The sequence below is a fragment of the Salvelinus sp. IW2-2015 genome, linkage group LG24 (genome assembly GCF_002910315.2).
Source record: "Salvelinus sp. IW2-2015 linkage group LG24, ASM291031v2, whole genome shotgun sequence".
NCBI classification, from domain to species: domain Eukaryota; kingdom Metazoa; phylum Chordata; class Actinopteri; order Salmoniformes; family Salmonidae; genus Salvelinus; species Salvelinus sp. IW2-2015.
Window position 1 is genome coordinate 4,599,569 of NC_036864.1, and position 21,757 is coordinate 4,621,325.

General features: G+C 44.3%; 1 protein-coding gene across 1 annotated transcript in view; it reads right to left on the minus strand.

The window, feature by feature from the left end:
- Positions 1-21,757, minus strand: part of LOC111951330 (dedicator of cytokinesis protein 4-like) — a 137,492-nt gene that overhangs the window by 13,638 nt on the left and 102,097 nt on the right. Inside the window, 21 exon segments of the mRNA XM_070434705.1 lie at positions 6,465-6,546; positions 6,745-6,865; positions 7,504-7,628; positions 7,811-7,930; positions 8,060-8,143; positions 12,014-12,190; positions 12,721-12,807; positions 14,452-14,618; positions 16,873-17,014; positions 17,405-17,509; positions 17,639-17,725; positions 18,367-18,515; positions 18,655-18,748; positions 19,224-19,380; positions 19,626-19,652; positions 20,432-20,517; positions 20,711-20,859; positions 21,023-21,090; positions 21,213-21,304; positions 21,384-21,459; positions 21,572-21,686. Coding sequence (XP_070290806.1) covers positions 6,465-6,546; positions 6,745-6,865; positions 7,504-7,628; positions 7,811-7,930; positions 8,060-8,143; positions 12,014-12,190; positions 12,721-12,807; positions 14,452-14,618; positions 16,873-17,014; positions 17,405-17,509; positions 17,639-17,725; positions 18,367-18,515; positions 18,655-18,748; positions 19,224-19,380; positions 19,626-19,652; positions 20,432-20,517; positions 20,711-20,859; positions 21,023-21,090; positions 21,213-21,304; positions 21,384-21,459; positions 21,572-21,686 — 2,310 coding nt within the window.

Below are 21,757 nucleotides of genomic sequence, written 5' to 3' on the forward strand. Positions count from 1 at the left end.
TAGGGTATATAAACATAAAGTGGCATAGTTTAAAGTGGCTAGTGATACATGTATTACATAAAGATGGCAAGATGCAGTAGATGATATAGAGTACAGTCTATATATATATATATATATATATATATAATATATATACTATAGCAGGGAAGTTATAAACTTGATCTCCACTATAAAAAGCATCTAGACATTATGTCACATTTCTTTTGGACTAACATTTAGTTTTCAATAGCGGAGATTTGTATAAACCTTGCGGTCTGTCTCTCCGACATTTGCAACATTGTTTCAATATTCAAATTCAATCTCCAACTGTCCCATAGTAATGAACGTGTAGGGGTCGGGAGTCGGGACGAGAGAGAGAGAGGCAGGCAGCGTTTCTCAGCCAGTCGAAATCATGAATCAGCTGGCATAATTTTTATGGATACAGTATATACAAAGAAATGTCAATTGAAAAAAGGTCAAACGAAACGAAGTGCAGCTAGTTTGCAGTCTTTCCAGTTTCAGTTTGAAGTTATTGTGTTGGCGGTGTTGTTGGCTAGCTCCTCTGAACCGTGTCCTAACGAGAGAGCGCATTTTCTATGCCAGGCGAAATCGTGCCTCATTAGCTCATTGTTATGGATGTATCCGAATAAATGTCACTAGAAAAACTGCTTAACAAATGCAGCTACTGTTATTCTGTCTGCACTGTTTGATGTGACTGTAAATGATCCGTAGTTGGCTAGCTAGCAAGCAAGGGATAAGAACGTTGCCAGCCAGTATGGCAATGGAACATTTAGAACGAACGACTGGGTCGCGTCCTTAGATACAGAACAAAAAGACTGAACGACTGGGTCGCGTCCTTAGATACAGAACAAAAAGACTGAACGACTGGGTCGCGTCCATAGATACAGAACAAAAAGACTGAACGACTGGGTCGCGTCCATAGATACAGAACCAAAAAGACTGAACGACTGGGTCGCGTCCATAGAGACAGAACAAAAAAAGACTGAACGACCGGGTCCGCGTCCTTAGATACAGAACAAAAAACTGAACGACGGGTCGCGTCCTTAGATACAGAACAAAAAGACTGAACGACTGGGTCGCGTCATAGATACAGAACAAAAAGACTGAACGACTGGGTCGCGTCCATAGAGAACAGAACAAAAAGACTGAACGACCGGGTCGCGTCCTTAGATACAGAACAAAAGACTGAACGACTGGGTCGCGTCCATAGATACAGAACAAAAAGACGAACGGACTGGGTCGCCGTTCTTTAGATACAGAACAAAAAGACTGAACGACTGGGTCGCGTCCATAGATACAGAACAAAAAGACTGAACGACTGGGTCGCGTCCATAGATACAGAACAAAAAGACTGAACGTCTGGGTCGCGTCTCTGGTAACCGAACCAATAGAACGAACGACCAGCCGGCTTGGGTAGCAACCTTACATTTGTGTCGGGAATATATATTGTGGAAGGACGAAATGATATGAATACATTCATCAAAATAAAGTAATGAAAATATGTCAATCATTATTTGAATATGTTGGTAACCCTTTGTATAAAAGTGATAATGCCTGAGAAGCCGGTGTTTGGAGGATATATTGGCACGGTTTGTCAGACCTTGACTTCGTCTTGTGCCTAACAACACCCCTGCCAATATCTCCTCAGGCATTATCACTTAAATAAACTGGTTACCAACGCAATTAGAGCAGTAAAAATAAATGTTCTGTCATACCCATGGTCAACGGTCTGATATACCACGGCTGTCAGCCAATCAGCATTCAGAGCTTGAACCACCCAGTTTATAATACATATTAGAGGATGACAAATAATCGTCTGAACCGATTTATCGGGACGATGTTGGCCTTTTCTAGTTTATTGTCTATCTTTATTGGCTTTGCTGATAGTCCCCTCTGCCTGAGCCACGAGCACTGCACAATGCAGAAGAAAATCAGAAGCAGCAAGCTAGCTTATTCTACAATAGAAAGGTGCAGTATTGAGAAATGGGTGAATTGACACAGTGACCAAAATCGAACTTCTGTTGCAAATATAAGTTTAATTAATTCACTAATAATAAGGCTCGTGTCGACATGCCCGGAGAAGCATGCAATAAGGAAGCTAGCTAAGCAGATAGCTATGTGACCAGTTAGCGACGATTAGAATAACTAATCCTTTCGTCTGWGGTGTTAGCTAGCTAGCTATATTAGCTACCATGCTAGTTAGCTGGCTAGATAAACATGGTGCTAAGGTATCAGATAGGAGCTAATAGCAGAGAGGAAGAGGAAGAGAGAGGCTCAACTCGGCCAAAAATCTGTCTCCCTCCAGCAGGTGGCGTTTTATTCGTTGTTTTGCCCACCAAGCAAGGACATTTTTGTATTGAGGTCAATGAGTGTCGAATTTGGTCAACAAAAACATGTATGGCTTTTTTTCTACGTAAGGTTAATTTGATCTAATAGATGTTTTGTAATGCTTAAGTTGTTACGAGTGTACTGATACAAGTACGACACGTGACATTCTGGCAACTTTGAGAAAAAACACTTTATATCGGAGTTATCTTGAGATAACTATGCATATTCATGGCATGAGGCTAGTAGCATATCATCTCTCTCCATTGAATACAGGRGGTTGTGTAATCAACCCTCATCGAAGATTCTAAAAATGATTACAATTATGAGATGTATCCACCAATCCAAAGAAAGGATAGGTGGGAGTTACAGCCCACCATGCCACTTTGTGGACAATTATTGTTAGGGCGGAAGACACGTACTGTATCTTGTCAGCATATCCATTATCTTTGCTAAGAGCCAATGTAGCTAGCTAGTGTTAGCTGGTTATCATTTTGAACATGCAGCATTTTCAGCAACACGCCATCTGACTTGCGGTGTAAAGTTAGCTATTTACTGGTGTGTGCTAATCTGACCAGCAGCAATCGTATCCGTAAACTGACAGTTAATAGTAGGAAGTAGACGCTTGTCGTAATAAGGAAGTGTTTTAAAATGCCTAATGGGCAGACTTGAGACATTCAGACAGAACATGCATTGTCGTTTCCTCTTTCTTCCTACCCTCACTCTCCTTGTTAGATATTATGCACATTTATAGCTTGGTAGCAAATTACATCGCCATTGAGCTAGTTCTCATAGTAGCAGTAAACAGCTCCAAGTGATATGAGTGATGGAGAAAGACGCAAGGAGATGTGAGAAGGAGTGGAGTTACAGCCTCGCCCTATCCAATCGTAGCAGTATGGTGAAGTTACATTATAAATATGCTTTAACTAGGTTACCTAGATCAGATAGGGGAGAGGCGTTGTGTTATTTGTTTTATTGGAGAGAGAGCGAGAGACAGAGGAAGAGGGAGGGAGTGTGAGAATAGATGTTAAACCAATGATGACACAAAAAACACAAGTGCAAAAAGGTGGTCTTGTTAGACGAGCGAGACACACAAATAAACAAGCATAGAAGCTGGCAGTCAACAACCATCGTCAACAACCAACAACCAACAGCTCCCTGTTCCACATGCTCCACCCTGGCTGTTTCCATCTCACTAACCTCAGCACATAAAAGACCTGTCCTGCTGGGCTGGCTGTCAGATTGTGGTGGCGCCAGACACTCATTCCAGGGATAATGTGTACACAGACGACGCATGCACACGTGTGCACAGATACACACAAACACATTACAGGCAGTAATGATTACAGCGCATCACTGGCTGCCCATAGATCCTTTTCCATTACACATTATATGGCAATTAGCTTTAAAATGGACATCATATGGGAATGAGATGACCATCTTACAGGCAGTTCAGTTTGCTGTACTTCTCTAAACACTTTATGGTCCTGGCAGTGGCTTTATAGGGGTCCTTCTGGTTGCACAGGATGCCAAGAGGAGTGTATAGGCATCCGTACATGTCTCCATATATTCTTATGTTTATGATCTGCATCAGGCAGAAACACATGGCTGTGGTTAAAAGCTTCTTATAGGACTTCGAGACATTCTCTATGATTCCCAGGTGCAATCAACAATGCACCCTCTCAAGATTTTCTTTGTCTCTCCATTTCATCTCTCTTTCTTTCTCCCATGTATGCGTTCAATGCATACATTTCTCAATCAAACAATCGTTTGTTTTTACCAATCTAACTACATCACATTTATCTCCTTCTCACTCTTTCTGTCTACTTTCATCTCTTTTGTCGTTTGGTTGATTTGGATAGGGACAAGTACAAACACATGGACACAATGAACAAACAATCATCCCTAGGGTGTTTCCATCTCATGCTAATTTTCAACAACCGTCCCTAGAATGGCTTTTATGGAAACAAAAGGAAAGGAAGTCATGCATAATCAATTAAAATCCCATTTAAAATCACATATCAGTACATTATCACAATTATACGCACAAAGCAAATGTCATATTGTGGTGGCAGAGTTTGGGGTGAGCTGTTGTAACTTCTCAAGGGATGTGCTCTGTGTTGGACTGTGATGTTATGCCTTTCGTAGACTCCTGGTATGTCTGCACCCTAACACAAGGCCATTGTGTTCTGGAACTGTTGCTTGTGTTAAATAACTGTGTTGCGTAAACTATATGATTGTATAATCACCTCCCACTATATAAGGGGCATGTAACAATTTACTCTTGGAGCTCTTCCCTGTGAAATCAGAGATAGATCTCCCCTGCAGCTGCTTACTTAAAGATTTTTCTATTATACAATTAAATAGTCTCTGCCTTAATCTTCGGATCAAATGTTCCACAACAATTAGAAGCACTAAGCAAATGTCCTACGTATTTACCCATATTTACAACTTGAAGGCGGAACGAGGGCCTCAACGCGTCTGTTGATAACACACAGCAGCTCATACATGGTTGCACTGTTGGAGCTACAGCAACCCGTTCTTTGGTGTTTCTTTTGAATGTACTAAAAGTTCCGGCTGTTTATGATCTTCTGATGAAGTGTTCCCTGCATGTGCTCCGTTGTAAGAGAAGGAGGACTGGCCAATAGAAGTTTTAGAGGGATATTTAGAGGGACCCTGGTTTCAACAGGAGGCCCCCCCTGGTGGACATGCCAAGCCGTTGCAGCTTCTGCATGCGCTTGATCAGGGATTTAGGCGCAAAATCATTGAGACACTTACACACAAGATTCCCATTTGCAAATTTGATGAAGAGTTCAACACTTTTCAAGATGTGACAATGTTGTGCTTTCGGTCCAGGATTTTCAGTGCAAGGTTAAACAGAGACTCAAGGGGTCTCAGCACTGGCTGGCTGGCCTGGAACCAGGATGTTAAACAGTAGAACATGTGAGAGAACACCCCTGCATGTACGAATAAGAAGACACGGTCAAGAGGCAGACACGTCTTATTAATGTGAAACAGTGGAGGTTTGCTTTGATGCTCCTACTGATCTTTTAGTGGGTCCAGGCTGATCGACAGATACTCCACCACTTTGACTTGTTCAATTGTCTCTCCTTTGATGCTGACAGAGAGTGACGCTGTCAGCTTCCTTGTTGAGAAACAAAATGAGGCCGTTTTAAACCAAGTGTCCAACTGAGTCCAGGTGTTCTGTCAGTTGTTCAGAGACAGCAGTAAAGGTTTTACCAAACACATAGACAACACTATCGGCACTTACACTGGTCTCTGGTACATAAATCATTGATGCATAATGTGAAGAGAATCGGGCCAAGTACCAAAGCCTGCGGAATTCCTTTTTCTTTCTTTTCTTTAAAAAAAAAAAATGTGGATTTGATGTTATTGATGACCACACACTGTCCATGGTTTTCCAGATAGGAACCAAACCAGCTTATGGCTTTGTCTGAGAAATTGAACTCGTGGAGTTTGGAGATCAGAACACTGTGATTAACTGTGTCAAAGGACTTTTTCATGTCATGGAAGACTGCTCCGACCACATTTCTCTTATCTAGTGACTTCTTGATGTTCTCGAGTAGTACAACGTTTTCGTTTCAGTGAAGTATTTTGGTCTGAATACAGATTGTTACCAGTGCAAGTACTGATAATATTTCAGATATGATATGAGCTGTTTTTCCTCTCTCTCTCTCTCTCTCTTACTCTCTCTCTCTCTCTTTCTTTCTAGAGAGGATATTTTCTCCCAATGTTTTTCTTTCAAAGTCATATTTGTTTTCAGTTTTAGGGAAGAAAATTGCCTGTATGTCTGCAAAGTCCTCGCAGTGTAAAAGGAAATGCAGCTCTGTCTCGACCTCTCTTTGAGTGCAGAGTGTGCACAGCCTGTCCTCTCTGCCTGATCTGCCTGTGATGGCAGGTCTCTATGGCCAGGCTGTGTTCATTGAGTCTGTACATAGAAAACTGAGAAAAACACTGATCTATCAGTCACCATGCCACCGAGTGTTTGAGGCCAAAAAGCATTCAACTGTGTTTTGGGTTATTGTGGTGTCTTTCCAATAGGTGATATATTTTAATTTTTGTTCTTCATTGGTTTCAACCCCTCCCCCTCTCTTTCTCTCTCTCTCTGCTAGTCTTACCTCTGGCGCTGGACGGAGCAGAGCTGGTCACGTTGGGAGAGGCAGAATGATTGGAGCTGAGGCTTGAGGTAGATGGGCTGGGCTGCAGGGACAAACAACTACATCAACAACATCACTGACAAGTTAAGAATTATAGACAGCCAGGATCGTGTGGGGGAGTGAAATTATCCAAATCTAGTTTAGATCAGTGCCTTTCTCAAGTGAGCTTTTGCAAACACCAACAAAAAGAAGGAATTCACAGAAAAAGGGTGGTTGAGGGTAAATTCAATTGGAATTGTACCTGCATGTTGAAGACTTCGTCAGAGCTCTCCGACTGCCCTGTGATGTTGCTCACTTCATTGGAGGCCTGAGAGGACAGCGATGATGACGAGTAGCGGTTGACAGCCGGGTAGGTGAGGGGACTGATCACAAACATAACACACAKATTGAGAGAAAGAGAGAGAGAAAATAAGACCAGTTACTTTCAGAATTTGGTTGASCCTTCATCTGACATAATACCGTATGGTTCTGATAAAAAGGCCCAATATCTCTCCTTAAATCACATGTTGTAACTGCTAGTGAGTTTTACATTTGCAAGATGTCGACTTAAGAGGACAGTAAAAACTCAGTGAGAGAAATGTCAGTGACAGATTGAGGCTGGTGGTGCGTGTGTGTGTTTGTGTGTCCCTCTGGGCAGTGTAGGTTTGTGCCTCTTTACGCTCGATGGAGGTAGGATGTCACAGGTAGAGAATGGCAGGGTCACTGAGCACACACACAATCTGTCCACCAGCCTGGCAGCACACACACACACACACACACACACAGAGAGATGCCCACCTACMCCCATATGGTGCCATACCAGGGAGTGAGAAAGAGAGGAGAGGAGAGAGAGAGTGAGCTAGAGAGTATAGGATGTGCAGACAGAAAGGGAGAGGAAAGAAAAGAGTATGAGGAAGGGAGTGAAAAGAGGAAGAGACAGAAGAAAAAAAGGGAGAAGGCGAAAGGAAGAGTGGAAAGAACAGAGAGAGAGAGAGATAGAGACGAGGACAGTGTTTCTCACCTGCGTCTGGCCACCACGCGAGCGCCATCTGGGCTGATGATGTTGGGGACCGAGTTCCTGCATGAACTACGCGGGCTGCCATTGGTGAAGTGCACGGGGCTGGCGCGCACGTACGCCGGAAACTCCTGCGGTGGGGATTAGAGAGAAGGGCAAACGGAGGGAGAAGGAGAAGAGGGGGGGGAGGAGTAAACATGTGATTAGCATATTGTTTATGCTAGCATGAGTTAAGGTTGTGCTGACGCAGGTTTGATGAAGGTCAATTTGAGGATTTGACAGATTGTGCTCCTGTTGAGTGGCCTTCACTAACCTGGATCCCCAGACTAGACTTCATCACATGAAACTGGTCCACCAGCTTCTTGTGTAGAGGTCTCATGTCCTGAGGAACAAACTTCTCGTGGACGGCCAGGCCATACTCCAGGATGTGAGCCTAGAGGGGAGTCGGAGACAGTGCATTTCCTTTGTTAACGTTAATCTCTTCCAGATTAAATATCATCACAAAGGTTTAGCAGTTCTCCTATTAAAGTAGGGCTAGTGTTTTCCAACATTGGAAACTGACCTGCTCGAACATGAGTTCCCTTAATCGTCCGATCTTCTCCCCGTCCTCCGGGTGATTCACGATGTAGTCTTTCACAAAGAATGCCTGCACGAACACAATTCATTGTATGTTTTGAATTTGTTTGATTTCATCAATTTACTTCATTGTGTCACCATGTTTCCCCCAGGGCGGTCGGATGGATGGACGGTCGGACTGTCTGTCGGACTGTCTGTCGGACTGTCTGTCGGACTGTCTGTCGGACTGTCTGTCGGACTGTCTGTCCGACTGTCTGTCCGACTGTCTGTCCGACTGTCTGTCCGACTGTCTGTCCGACTGTCTGTCCGACTGTCTGTCCGACTGTCTGTCCGACTGTGTCTTTTTGTTGGCAAAAGACAAAAAGGAAGAAATAATATTCATAATGTAAACATGTTTTGCATAATTTTGATCATACATTAACTTCTCTTGGGTAGGGGGCAGCATTCGGAATTTTGGATGAAAAGCATGCCCAAATTAAACTGCCAGCTACTCATCCCCAGAAGATAAGATATGCATATTATTAGTAGATTTGGATAGAAAACACTCTGAAGTTTCTAAAACTGTTTGAATCATGTCTGTGAAAATAACAGAACTTATTTAGCAGGCAAAACCCCGAGGACAAACTATTCAGATTTTTTTTGAGGTCACTCTCTTTTCAATGAAATTTCATTGGGAAACCAGATTTCTAAGGGACTTTCTTTCAGTTCCTACCGCTTCCACTGGATGTCAACAGTCTTTAGAAATTGGTTGAGGTTATTCCTTTGTGTAATGAAGAAGTACGGCCATCTTGAAGGAGAGTCACTTGAAGTGTCCTGTTAGATAGAAGTGACCAGAAAGCTAGCTACAGTTGGTTTTAATCCTGTATTGAACACAGATCATCCCGTCTTCAATTTTATCGATTATTTACGTTAAAAAATACCTAAAGTTGTATTACAAAAGTAGTGTGACATTTTTTGGCAAAGTTTACAGGTAACCTTTGAGATATTTTGTAGTCACGTTTCACAATTTGGAACCGGTGTTTTTCTGGATCAAACGCGCCAAATAAATGGACATTCTGGATATATATCGACGGAATTAATCGAACAAAAGGACCATTTGTGATGTTTATGGGACATATTGGAGTGCCAACAACAGAAGCTCGTCAAAGGTAAGGCATGAATTATATTTTTATTTCTGCGTTTCGTGTCGCGCCTGCAGGGTTGAAATATGCTTATCTCTCTTTGTTTACAATGGTGCTATCCTCAGATAATAGCATCGTTTGCTTTCGCCGAAAAGCCTATTTGAATTCTGACATGTTGGCTGGATTCACAACCAGTGTAGCTTTAATTTGGTATCTTTCATGTGTGACTTAATGAAAGTTTGATTTTTATAGTAATTTTTATAGTAATTAATTTGAATTTGGCGCTCTGCATTTTCTCAGGCTTTTAAGCCAAGTGAGACAGTAGCGTCCCGCCTAAACTCCGATTTTTTGATATAAATATGAACTTTACCGAACAAAACATACATGTATTGTGTAACATGAAGTCCTAAAGTCCTCTGAGTGTCATCTGATGAAGATCATCAAAGGTTAGTGATTCATTTTATCTCTATTTCTGCTTTTTGTTACACCTCTCTTTGGCTGTCTTTTTCTGTGACTTGGCTCTAACATAACATAATCATTTGGTGTGCTTTCGTCGTAAAACCTTTTTGAAATCGGACACTTTGGCTAGACTTACAACAAGTGTATCTTTAAAATGGTGTAAAATACTTGCATGTTTGAGGAATTTAAATTATGGGATTTCTGTTGTTTTGAATTTGGCGCACTGCAGTTTCACTGGCTGTTGACGAGGTGGGACGCTACCGTCCCACATACCCTAGTGAGGTTAAGTGCATATTCCCTGATGTTGGTATCGCAACTCTTGAGATGAGTGCAGATTAGAGCCAAGGCTTTTTAATCTGCGTCACAATAAAATTTTAATAAAAACACATCAGAAAATGAACAACAAACTCAAAAATCTTCAGTGGAGAGAGAGCAAAGGGGGAAGAGTCGCCACAAAGGAGAAAGCAGGGTTCTCTCTCCCTTACAAGGTCTTTGTGGCGGGCTATCTCCAAAGAGACAGAGAGAGATATGGGAGAGCGGGAGTGGGGGACTCAAAAGGGAGAGGAGCTCACTGCTTACTTCAAAGCCCACTCCCAAACAGGCATGGTCCTATCTGTGTCTACCATCTGAGTGTGAGAGGCAACCTCTACCATGACGCTTGACAACAATATAACAGCGCTAGCTAGGCTACAGTAGCACGCTCATCTCCCGATTGTTATCCCCGACACAAAACACAGCTTCACGACCCCTGCTGTGACGCTGTGAACGCCAGGGTCGATTTGACCGAAAGAACTGGCGTGAAAGACAGTGCAAAGCCATAGAAATATACATTCAAAYGGGAAAAGGGACTTATTCCGTCTCAGTGAACCGTACCGCGGCTGTATGAATAATACGGTCTGAAACACATAGCCAAAGGTGGAAAAAMAATCAATATTTGCATCAAATTATACTTATACTCTCGTGCTGGTTGGACTTGAGATTGGAGGAGAAACTCCAAGTGTCAAGTGACATTGTGAATCATTATAAAACCTCAATTAAAAGACGAAACGGCGGCAATAAATAGATATTAAACCAGGCTGGATTCTCCTTCAGGGCTGGAACTATAACCATGAGCAATAAATCGAAATATGAATGCTGATGTCTGCTTCATTTATGGCTGAACAAATTGGCATAAAAGTCAATTGCGTTATCCTAATAAAGGAACTGATTTATACTGTATTGTGTGCAATATTCCTCAAGAGACCTTCATACGTCAATACCATGGAGCATTAGGCATACAAAATGCCTATGTATGACGCTCTCATTGCCTTCATGGACAGTACATAGATCATCATTATATCTCTTGATCGTACACATATTAAATTAGTAATACATTTATAAAATGTATGCATTGAATATCATTGAATATATATATGAAACCTCCTGGGTCTAAACAGTCACGGCATGTAGTCTATAGATTCTGCAGAATCGTATATCATCATATCCTTCATACAAGGAGCCTATCGGATCAAAGCTCTGGCAGATAATGTACTTCAAGCAGCAACAGGTGGGCGTTGCGCAACACAGCCGTAGCTAGCCTAGCTATTCTCTCCCGGGTCAAACTCATTTCCTACAACATCCTCATCTCTAGCATCATCTCATCATCTCCACCACCAGTTTTAATAGAGGTGAGAGGTAGTGGCGGTCATGAGGAGAGCAGACCCCTGCTAACTTGGCCCTCTTAAGCCTCGCTGCAAACTCAATATGGCTAGCTGTAGTGATAATGTGAAGTTGCTAAGCAACCGAGAGCCACAGTACAGGACACACAGTTCGCTGGCTGACGCCGYAGGTCTCCTGGAAAAGGAGTGATTATAGCTCGGACGCTATAGCACTCCGTGATGGATTTGGAAAGAAAATAACGGGTTCATTCAACACTTAATTTACAGTACAGAGATGCAGGACATTAACTTCTGTATGTATTTTGTATATATTAGTATATATTTCAATGTAATGTGTGATTTATATTCCCTTGAATGTGTCTGAAGGAACTCCTTATTCTCTGTCTGTCTGTCCGTGTCTGTCCGTCTCTGCCTCCCCGTCCGTCTCTGCCTCCCCGTCCGTCTCTGCCTCCCCGTCCGTCTCTGCCTCCCCGTCCGTCTCTGCCTCCCCGTCCGTCTGTCTGTCTTTGTCTGTCTCTGCCTCCGTCCGTCTGTCTGTCTTTGTCTATCTTTCCTTGTCTTTTTGTCTGTCTCCGTCTGTGTCTCTCTTTAAACAAACACATAATGCATACTGCAGACTGCAGATCTAGCAAGCCCAGACAATGTCTCCACACAATATTGAGTGACCAATGTAAGCCAGTGACGTCATCATTGCCCTCTGACCTCTTGGTAGCGTGCGAGCCCCCCGTTGACGGCGGCGTCAATGACCCCGTTGAGGCACATGGTGAGGGGGTTGATGTTCTGCATCTGCCTGCTCTGGCACTGGGCGATCAGCGTCCGCAACTGCAGGTTCTTGTTCTCAATCACCTCGATGGCGTTCTCCAACGGGCTCACTTCCACCTAGAGGAGGAGAAAACAGGGTGATAAGGTATGAGTATATATACAGACATATGCATAGCTCTATGGAGAGATACAACACACACACACAGAATGTGTATAAGTAGAGACAAGAAACACAAAATAAGGCAGGCCACAAACACAATGCATTTTCTCTCTCACACACACACACACACACACACACACACACACACACACACAATCTCTCTAATACACAGCCTTCCGTACGCAGCTTGATCCTTCATAAATTACAGAGTAACATTATAATTATGAATCTCATGAATATTATGAATAACGTTCACCCTTCTCTTAAAGGGACATTTCACAATCACTGGGAACACTTTTCTTCCCATATATTTTTTTTTACTACAAAACATAGAAAAGCACAATTTTCAAAGATGTTGATATAGGTCTATGCTCAGGGAGCTCGGTGGGGCTCTCTGCAAAGTTAGAACATAGCAGGGTCAGCATCGAGCAGTGTGTTGTGAATGGGGTTATATGACGAGGTTATTGGAGGAGTGTAAGAGACTCACCAGTTCTCTCTTCTCCACCTCGAACCATCTGGAGATTCCTGGCAGGCTCTGGACCAGGGTTAGTGTCGTCCTCTCCACCCACAAACTCTGAAAACACACACACACACACACACACACACACACACACACGGACATGTTCAGGCAGGCACACACACACTTCATGTTAATGCTGGCAATACACTGCTCGGAAAACACATTCACCCACACATCTGAGCAGCACAGATCACTGCTTTCCTCTCCTGTTAATATATGKTGTGTAGGCACCGGTTCATAGAATGTCCAAGTACTACACATCCTCATGGATACAGAGTTCTCATAGCAACAGTCTACACCGATCTACAAATGATGCAGTGTCACTTCATTTAATGAATTAACACATGATTCTAATATATTCCTCTAATACCTTTCCTTGAACCCACAATTAGTTTGGAAACCAAATTGCATTTTCTGTCCATCCTTTTTACGAGATCATATCGACYCAGAATTGATTCATGCTACTTCATATTCCCATATTAAATGTCAAATTTACCTGGCCTGAACAGTGTCTCTCAAGCACTAACTAGACTCAAAAGAGACAGCTGGGAAACCTAAACCTCAGTACGATATGATACGATGATATCCAATTCATAAACCTGACGATATTAGGTTAACGAATGGAGATTGAGTGAGCGTGGGTGGGTGGAGTCTGGAGAGACGATATTTAGACTGAGCTCCATGGCTGCGCCCTATCCCCTCAGCCCTCAAATTAAGTGGACACTTCTGATGACGTATCGCGACCGTGCGATGGAGGAAGGAATGATTTTTAAATGGAGCGCCCTTGGCCGGAAATTCTTCCCTCGTTCATCCCACGATGATCGTGTTTTCAGCCACCGGTAGCTTGTGGGTGCTTTATATGCGCTACATTCAATTATGAGTGTATGTCTACTTATATTAACTATATAATTATTAATATACACCTACTGTATGATAGCTAGCAAATGAATTAGCTAAATAACGTTAGCCTGCCTAGCTGGAACTGAAGAAGGGAAATGTTTTATTTCTACAATGTCCAAAAACATTTTTTATCTTTTACTATAGTAGCAAAATGTCTAATTTATTTGCATTCGTTTTTACTTACACTTGTATGTTGACTTCTCCATTGATGTTGTTTTTAAGTTTTGGCTGACTTTTCTTAGCGGATGTACAATCGTCGCAAATTGAATTATGGGGAGTTTCAGCCCCCGGAGTGAACATAACTGTACACTCGCAAAGCCGACTGAAGACGAGGGCTGAGGGGCTTACGTTGCAAACTTCCCTTGCTCGGCTAATCATTTGGACCACCCTCCAAGACGGCGACGGGGATTCCCCCAAGGGCACGAGGCGAGGGTAAGTGGATGAGGGTGTGTCTTTTAAGTGATTGAACCGTAACCACAGTCTCAGCCTCTCCTAGCTCAAGAGTCTAATTAGTAGGACTATGAAATAAACAGCACCTGAACACACCAGTATACAGAGAGGAAGACCATGAGCCACCCACACAAGCACTCAATAAACAAGAGAGGGAGGACGAGAGATTGAGAGYMWGYGAGGGAGGGAGGGAAAGTGAGTAAGGAGYCAGATGTGTGGTAGACATCAAAGGAAGACACTAACAAGTCCAGAAAGGTGAGATAAGATGACGAGATGAGCAAAACAAAAAGGCAAAAAGAGAGAAACAGAAAGGCACAGAGGGGTGTTTTTGAGTGCCCCCCCCCCCACCTTGAACTCGTTCTCCTTGTCCTTGGTGCCCTTGTGAAACGGCCTGTCGTATCTGAACCTCCAGATGTGGTTGACCTTATAGAAGCTCTTGATGTTGTCAGGCACGCCGTCTCTCTGCAGCACYTCCTGGTTCTCTGGGATGGGGCTCACCGCGTAGATCTGTAGGTCTGGGCCAGCACGTCAAGGATATGACTGATCCACAAAGTACATACAATAGGTCGGGCAAACACACATACACACATGAACGCAAGCACAAACTTTCCTCACCCACCCCTCCCCTCTTTCCTTGGTTCCACAGGTCTATTCATCCAATTCCTGTGTTAATACATGCTTTCCACTAATCACATCCTGTAGCCATATATCTGAATGTCCACCCCACACTATATCACAACACATACCCATTGGCAGCAGGACTGGCCTGTGTCAGTGTAGTGCAGGGAGAGCTCATCAGCCCATGGATATAAATAGGGACGGGCATGGGTCCAGGAGCCTCAATGATTAACAACACATGAGGATAACAAAGCTGTATGCTAATACTATTTGAGGGGCCTTGTCTGCTCTAATTGCACTCTGAGAAAAGTCACACACAGAACAGATGACTCGCACGCACGCACACACACACACACAGAGAGAGAGAGAGCGGCTCCTTCCGAACAGCTGTCCCATCAATCACTAGCGGAGGATCATTAAGATGGCTGCCGCATCCTACAGCCACCTTGTGCATTTTTATTAAGGGATCGATCCCGATCTTCGCTAAGCACTCGTGTATGTATTTACAGCACGGGCCAGAGATCTGGCTCAGGACCAAGAGGGAGGGAGTCATACCTTTGGTTTGCTCCTCTATAAACGACATGCTGTAACGGAAGGCTGTACGCAGCGTAAGAAAGCCAAAGTCCAAGGGGTTCCCAGGTTAAACTCCTATTATGACGCGCACTGATATCCTTATTCATAAGGAATTATCCGTCTAGTATAATATGTCATTTATATGATTTAGGCCTACTAGACATGTGGGACGTAGTGCACTACTGTCTGTGTGTGTTTTTGGTTTTACTATCCTTGTGGGGACCATCCTCAGAAGGATAGTAAAACAAGGAACATTTTGACAAGTGGGGACATTTTGCCGGCCCCCACAAGGAATTTTATTTTAGGCGTAAGAGTTAGGTTAGGCATTAAGGTTATGGTTCAAGTCAGGTTAACCCATTACCCTCATACCCGTATACGGGTTGAAAATGGCCGATTTGGGCGCTGACATCAGAGCGCTTGTAAGGGTTTTGACTGACAACCGTTCATGAACTTGAGCACRGCGAGCGTCGAGAAGTTTGCCCCTATCCCTCCTGCTAATTGGGCAACTTTTGCTAATGTTTTGGTTGTCTGAGCGAGAGAAGTGCTGTAAATAAAGAGGACTCAATGTATTTGTAAAGATGACACGTTGAGGATTCGAATAAATACCGCTTTAATGTCATACAAGCCAGCCCAAACACCCGTGAGTCCACATAATAAACTCGTGAAGTATGACAGTGTCAACGTTTATGATCACTATGTTTGATGTACAGTTCAAATATGACATGGTGTTATTCCGAACAGAATGAGCCTTTGTTTTATTATGAAGAAAATTTGCCGCGGACCTTGCATCTGAAGGCACTGATGACTCCACCAAAATGACTGTCTGCTTCTCTAAATTGCCTTGTGAAAGCTAATCATGTTGGCAATAGAACAAGCTTTCAAATGATGCCCGGGGATGGATGGCGGGGATGCAGGGCTGTGTTCCAATCAAAACAACTACAAGTGTGCTTGCTCTGGTTCCTAAACGGCACKGCTTATAGTAGAAGAKTCTTCTTTGAGTCATAAATYTGCGTTGACATGACTTATGGACTGTGCCCACTGGAGAGGTGTGTGACCACTTGGAGACACCAGTTTGACCTCTCCCTCAAACCCTTGTCGTTCGTTTGTCTGCACCTACCTCACATTTTCCAAGAACATTCTTATCATGTTACTGAATGTATCTAGGGTATTTTCAGATTTCGTAACAAATGCGGCAAAATGTACAGTAAATGTGAAATGCACGTAAAATCTACAGTGTAATGGTTGGATTCAGTCTTGTCAGGTGAACTGMTGTGTCCTCACCTTTAGTCTAATCATTTRCCCATAATCCTCTAAACTGTTCCTGTTTCATTCCTACCATGGTTATACACGTTTTCCATATTCTTTCCATAAGAAACGTTTCAATTTAGCCCTATCCATATGGGCCAATTCCCACGAGTGTAAAAGGGTTACGTTTAAGGTTAGGGAAAATAGGATTTTGAATGGGAATCAATTGTTTGGTCCTCACAAGGATGGTAAAACAAACTAGTGTGTGTGTGTGTGTGCGCTTGTGCAGTGTATAATGCACGTAGTCTATGTCAACAGCTCAATAAAGGATACACTGAGCCTCGGCCTGGTAGATGGTCTGGTCAGGCTGGTTGACGTGCTGCATGGCGATGGCGTGGGGGAACTCATTCAGCATGCGCTGCTGAAAGGCCTCCAGCCTCTCGTAGTCATGGCCACGGCACACAAACTCCTTATTCTGCAGACAAGGCAGAGAGCATCAGAGGCGGAAGCGAGACAGCACAGGGGTTAGCATGACATCTAGTGGACAGTTAGAGTATCTGCAACAGTTACAGTATCTAGAGGTCAAACCTAATTCTGTAACTTCAAATTAGGATTTGTGATTTCTTTGTAAATATGATAAAAACATGCTAACAATTGATATGAGGTTGCTTTTGCGTTGCGTTGGTTATGAACGCAGAGTTCAAAGTCCTTTTGAGGAAACTAACAGATTGACAACATACTTCATCAGCAACTTGCTTAGGAGTGCAGATGGAAATTGGAGGGCAAACCCCTGTACGAGCAGTTCTACGGCCTCTTAAAATGTCCTTTCTTTAACAAAACAACCCGTGGTAGAAAAGAGAGGTACCCTTAGGAAGAAGGGGAACTTCTTGCCATAGAAGCCGACCCTGAAGAACTCTGGCTCCAGTCTCTGCTGGTCCATGATCTTATCATACAGCGATGCCTCCATCATCTGTCAACAGGAAACGTCGGGTTACAAAACACTATTAGGTTATGTCATGTTCTACTAATAAACTAAACTGAGAACTGGTCAGGGATCAGTCAGCGTGGAGACATACTGAGAAGGTGTAAAGTAACTCACCCTCATCTTGCTGAGGTTCCTGTAGTCGTAGTAAGACTCGTACTGGTCCGCCAGCTCTCTGCACAGAATGATCCCGTTTTCCCAACACTGAGGAACCAAACACATCATCACATTAACAATGGTCACATCTCAATTAGGAATGTGTTTTCKCCTTTTCACCTCTTTCACATTAGCGGGATAAGGGTTAAAGGAAAGGAAGCCTCTTTAGAATATTGWGACGCTGACAAAACATGTAAAAATGGCCTGCAGAGGAGACTGGCTGCGGTATGAGTGTTGACCACTGGGTGGCGGTAGTGTACTAACAATAACCGTGCCAACTGCCAAGGCAGACCTGCCGTCACAGTGTAGGTGCAGCAACCAGCCAACATGCTAATGAAATGAAAGCTTTCCTTTCCTGCTGCGTGTTAATCCCAAGGCAGCGGCAGCTAGCAGATGGCTTTGGTCGTGAACTCACAGGGAAATTGGGCAAAGAATAATGGGGGAGGACATGTTGAATGATTCAGCAGACTAATAATGTGTTGGGAGATGCTGAGCAGAGCATTCAAATGATATTGGCTTTTTCTTATGACACTGTCCCAGGGTAATTGTTAATATAGAGAGAGAGTAGGGAGGACGAGAGAACAAGAGAGAGAGAACGAAAGCGAGAACGAGAGACAGAAAGAACGAACAAGAGATAAAGGATGACAAAGAGAGTGAAAGAAAGGGCCGGAGAGAGAGAGAGATCCCACCTTCCCCCTGTCAAAGTTCTGTACGATGGTGAGGTGGAGGTACTCCTTCCTCTGCCACTCGCTCTGCATGGGGTAGTTGAGGAACTCTCTGAGGGGCCTTTCGGACCACTCCAACAGCTCGTCATACAACAGGAGAGTGTAGGAGGCCTCTGCACAACACACACAGCACCACACAGTCATGGTTATGCCAAACCCTTGAACCCCGGAACAGCCACACACTTAAAACACACTAAGTTCACACACACACATACACACGGCTTCATTTCCTGGTCATGTTTTACAGTGTACCTGTGTAATTCTGTGCTTTCAGGTGCAGTTCGTACAGCTTGTGGATGTAGCGGATGTACATCTCCTCCTTGTTCAACTCAGTTTTGTAGAAATTCTAGAGACAGGCAACGAGGGGGAGACAGCGAGAGATTGAGAAGGGAGCAAAGGGCACTGATGTTTATCAGCCGCTGAGCAGTAACGAACTCAGTGCTATCTGCCCACATAAACGGGTGCCTTTCAGYCTCGAGTGCTTCGGTCCGTTATATAAGATAAACCTGCAGGACTGAAAGACACCACGCACAACATAAATCCCCCAGGTTGGCATGGTAACAAGACAACACAGAACATGTTGTATTGTTTTGGGGGGGGGGCTGTGAACTAGTTGAGCCCTGATTTAAAAAGCACGATCATCATAGCAACTTCATCATCAGTGGGAAAGGAACAGAAACACAGCTTTGGTCCTGCTCTCTTAACACAATAGTTGAAAAGGACAAAAGGCTAGCAACAAATAAAATGGGGTTTCTATGGTGACAGGAGAGCAGTGACTGAATCTGTTCAAGGGCCACAGGCGGAGAGAGACTGTCACTGACCAGCAGACTGACGGTGCAGCCAATCTTCTTCCCATCCACCTCCCCCAGCTTCATGCAGTCCCTGTAGTCCAGCAGTCTCTCCATCAGACGCGTGACGGTGGCGATGAGAGAGATGCCACTCTCCCTCCACGTCTCCCTCTCAATCTTCTTCAACAGACTGGAATGGCGAGAGAGAGAGAGAAAGGGAGCGCGAGAGAGAGAAGAGATGATAGAGAGAGAGAAATGGACACGAGAGGAGAGAGAGAAACAAAGAAGGAGAGAAAGCAGAGAAAAAGACAGAAAGAGAGGAGAYAAATAAACTCTTCAACCTTGCTGTCAATCATGTTGTCCCGTCTCCCAGCAGTAAAGGACATCCCTAACAGAAGGACAACACACGGTGTGTAGAGTATTGGAGTGTCTTACCTAGGGTACGGACCAAACAGAGGGATTCTACTCCGGGAAAGCAATGGCAAAACAAATTAATAGATTAATAATATCAGCACACACTCACACAAGTTAGTTCAGGGTTAGTGATGTCAGTCAGGTAGATAAGGAAACGGAGTGAAACAAAAAAAGACTATGTACAGCTATAAAGTGTCTGCATCGCATGTTAGGGAAAACGTCACCAATACATGGAAATAAGCTGTGTCCAGACCACAGCGTTACAGTGTTCCTCACGTGACGGTGGACAAAGGCAGTGACACATCATATGGATGTTGGACTGTACGTACTGTAAACTAACGTGCCTTATGCTGAGCTCTAACCTGATGCAGAAGCGTGTTTATAAAGTGGCTACATGAACGGACTTAGAACGCCCATATAAAGCTCATAAAGCGTATACGTCTCAATGAAAGCTGGTGGAACATTCATAAACGGCCCAGTTGATGTCTGACAAGAAGTGGGACTATGACGTATGGGCTTGCAGTGCGTTAGAGAGAGACTTGCACGAACACCGCACAGACCAACACTCACACAAGCACTACAGCACAAAGCATGCAAGGTGACGGGACCAACCTGAGCACACGGACAAGGAGATCTCAGAGAGGAGGCGTGAAGGACTATGGATATGAGAGGAGGTGCTTGTCTGGAGAACTCCAAAACACTTCCCTTTTCCCCACCCCACATACTMCCCTCCATCCCGTCACGAGTCCTCTTACACACAGACAAACTGATCCGGGTACTGACGTTTACAGTACGGCGTGACCGCATGCGCCTTCCCCCTGACTCACATGCTGTTGAAGAGCTCTCTGTACGTCTCGTCCCCTTTGCCTTCCGACATCAGACCGTCCAGTTTGTCGATCAGCTTGGCCTCCACCTGACGAGAGAACAGATTGATAGCGTAATCAATCGAGATCAATACACGGATGCCACCGCCGGGTACAGTGGGTAACGGTCTGGTGGGACTGCAATATCCATAAAGTGCCGCCGGGACGTGCTAGTGCTGGTCCCGGCCAGTCCAGTACCAGAGCTATATGAACGGCGTAAATACGGACGGCTCTGTCCATTACCTGTTTGAAGTTTCCGCTCCTCCTCTGCTCCCAGTCCATCATGTCGTGGAAGATGGGGATCATGACGTTCCTCAGGTCAGGCTGGGGAACCAGGGTCACCTCCAGGAACGGACCTATCATCGCCGGGATGAAGTTCAACTTGTGCTCACCTGGAGAGAGAGAGGGGGAGGGAGAGATGGAGAGAGCAGGAGAGGGAGCGATGGAGAGAGCAGGAGAGGGCGAGAGAGGGAGATCAACTACATTCCTCTGAGAGACGAGCAAGAATCCAACGGAGTGACACAGAAGGAGAACGAGAATGTGGCTGCATCGTACCCAAGTTCTGCCACATGCTGTAGATCTCACAACCCATCATCACCCTCATGTCCCCGTACCTGTACAACGAGGTGACACACAGCGCCAGGTCACAACACGCCGAAGCCAGCGTGTGAAAATGAGAAAGTTAGTGAGTGTGCACGTAGAACGTTGTGGCGCGCACGCAGAGACGAGACTTACTTCTCCAGTAACCCTCTTCCTCTTGGAGGGAGAGAAGGACTCTAGTTGAAGACAGGGCTGGTTGATGAAGATGACGGACAGATAGAAGTACGAGTCCCACACCTAGGGAGGACGCATTAAACCACATTACAGCATGTCAATAACATGCTTTGTCCACGTTGTGGAAGTCAGCAGCTCTTACCTTGTAGTCAAACTTGTCATTGAGGAAGTTCATCCTCAGAGCATCAGAGAGGTACAGGACTGTTGTTATGATGACACTGAGACGGGGGGGGGGGGGGGAGTGGACAACAAGATTATGTCGATATACCAAACTAAAAGCAGGTGTCAGCTAATAATGAGTAATCAAGTATGTGGGACAAGGGGCCTTACTTGTTGGTGACCAACCGCATGACAGTCCAATCTTTCGGGAACATCTCCGGCCGAATCAGAATGCGGAAAACGGTGAAAATCTGCAAGAGGAAGTCCGAGAAACAGAAAAAAGAGCACACTACGTTTACAGCAATTGCATTCAGCACATACCAAACTGTGAATCGAAAGTAATGTATCAGAGTGGAG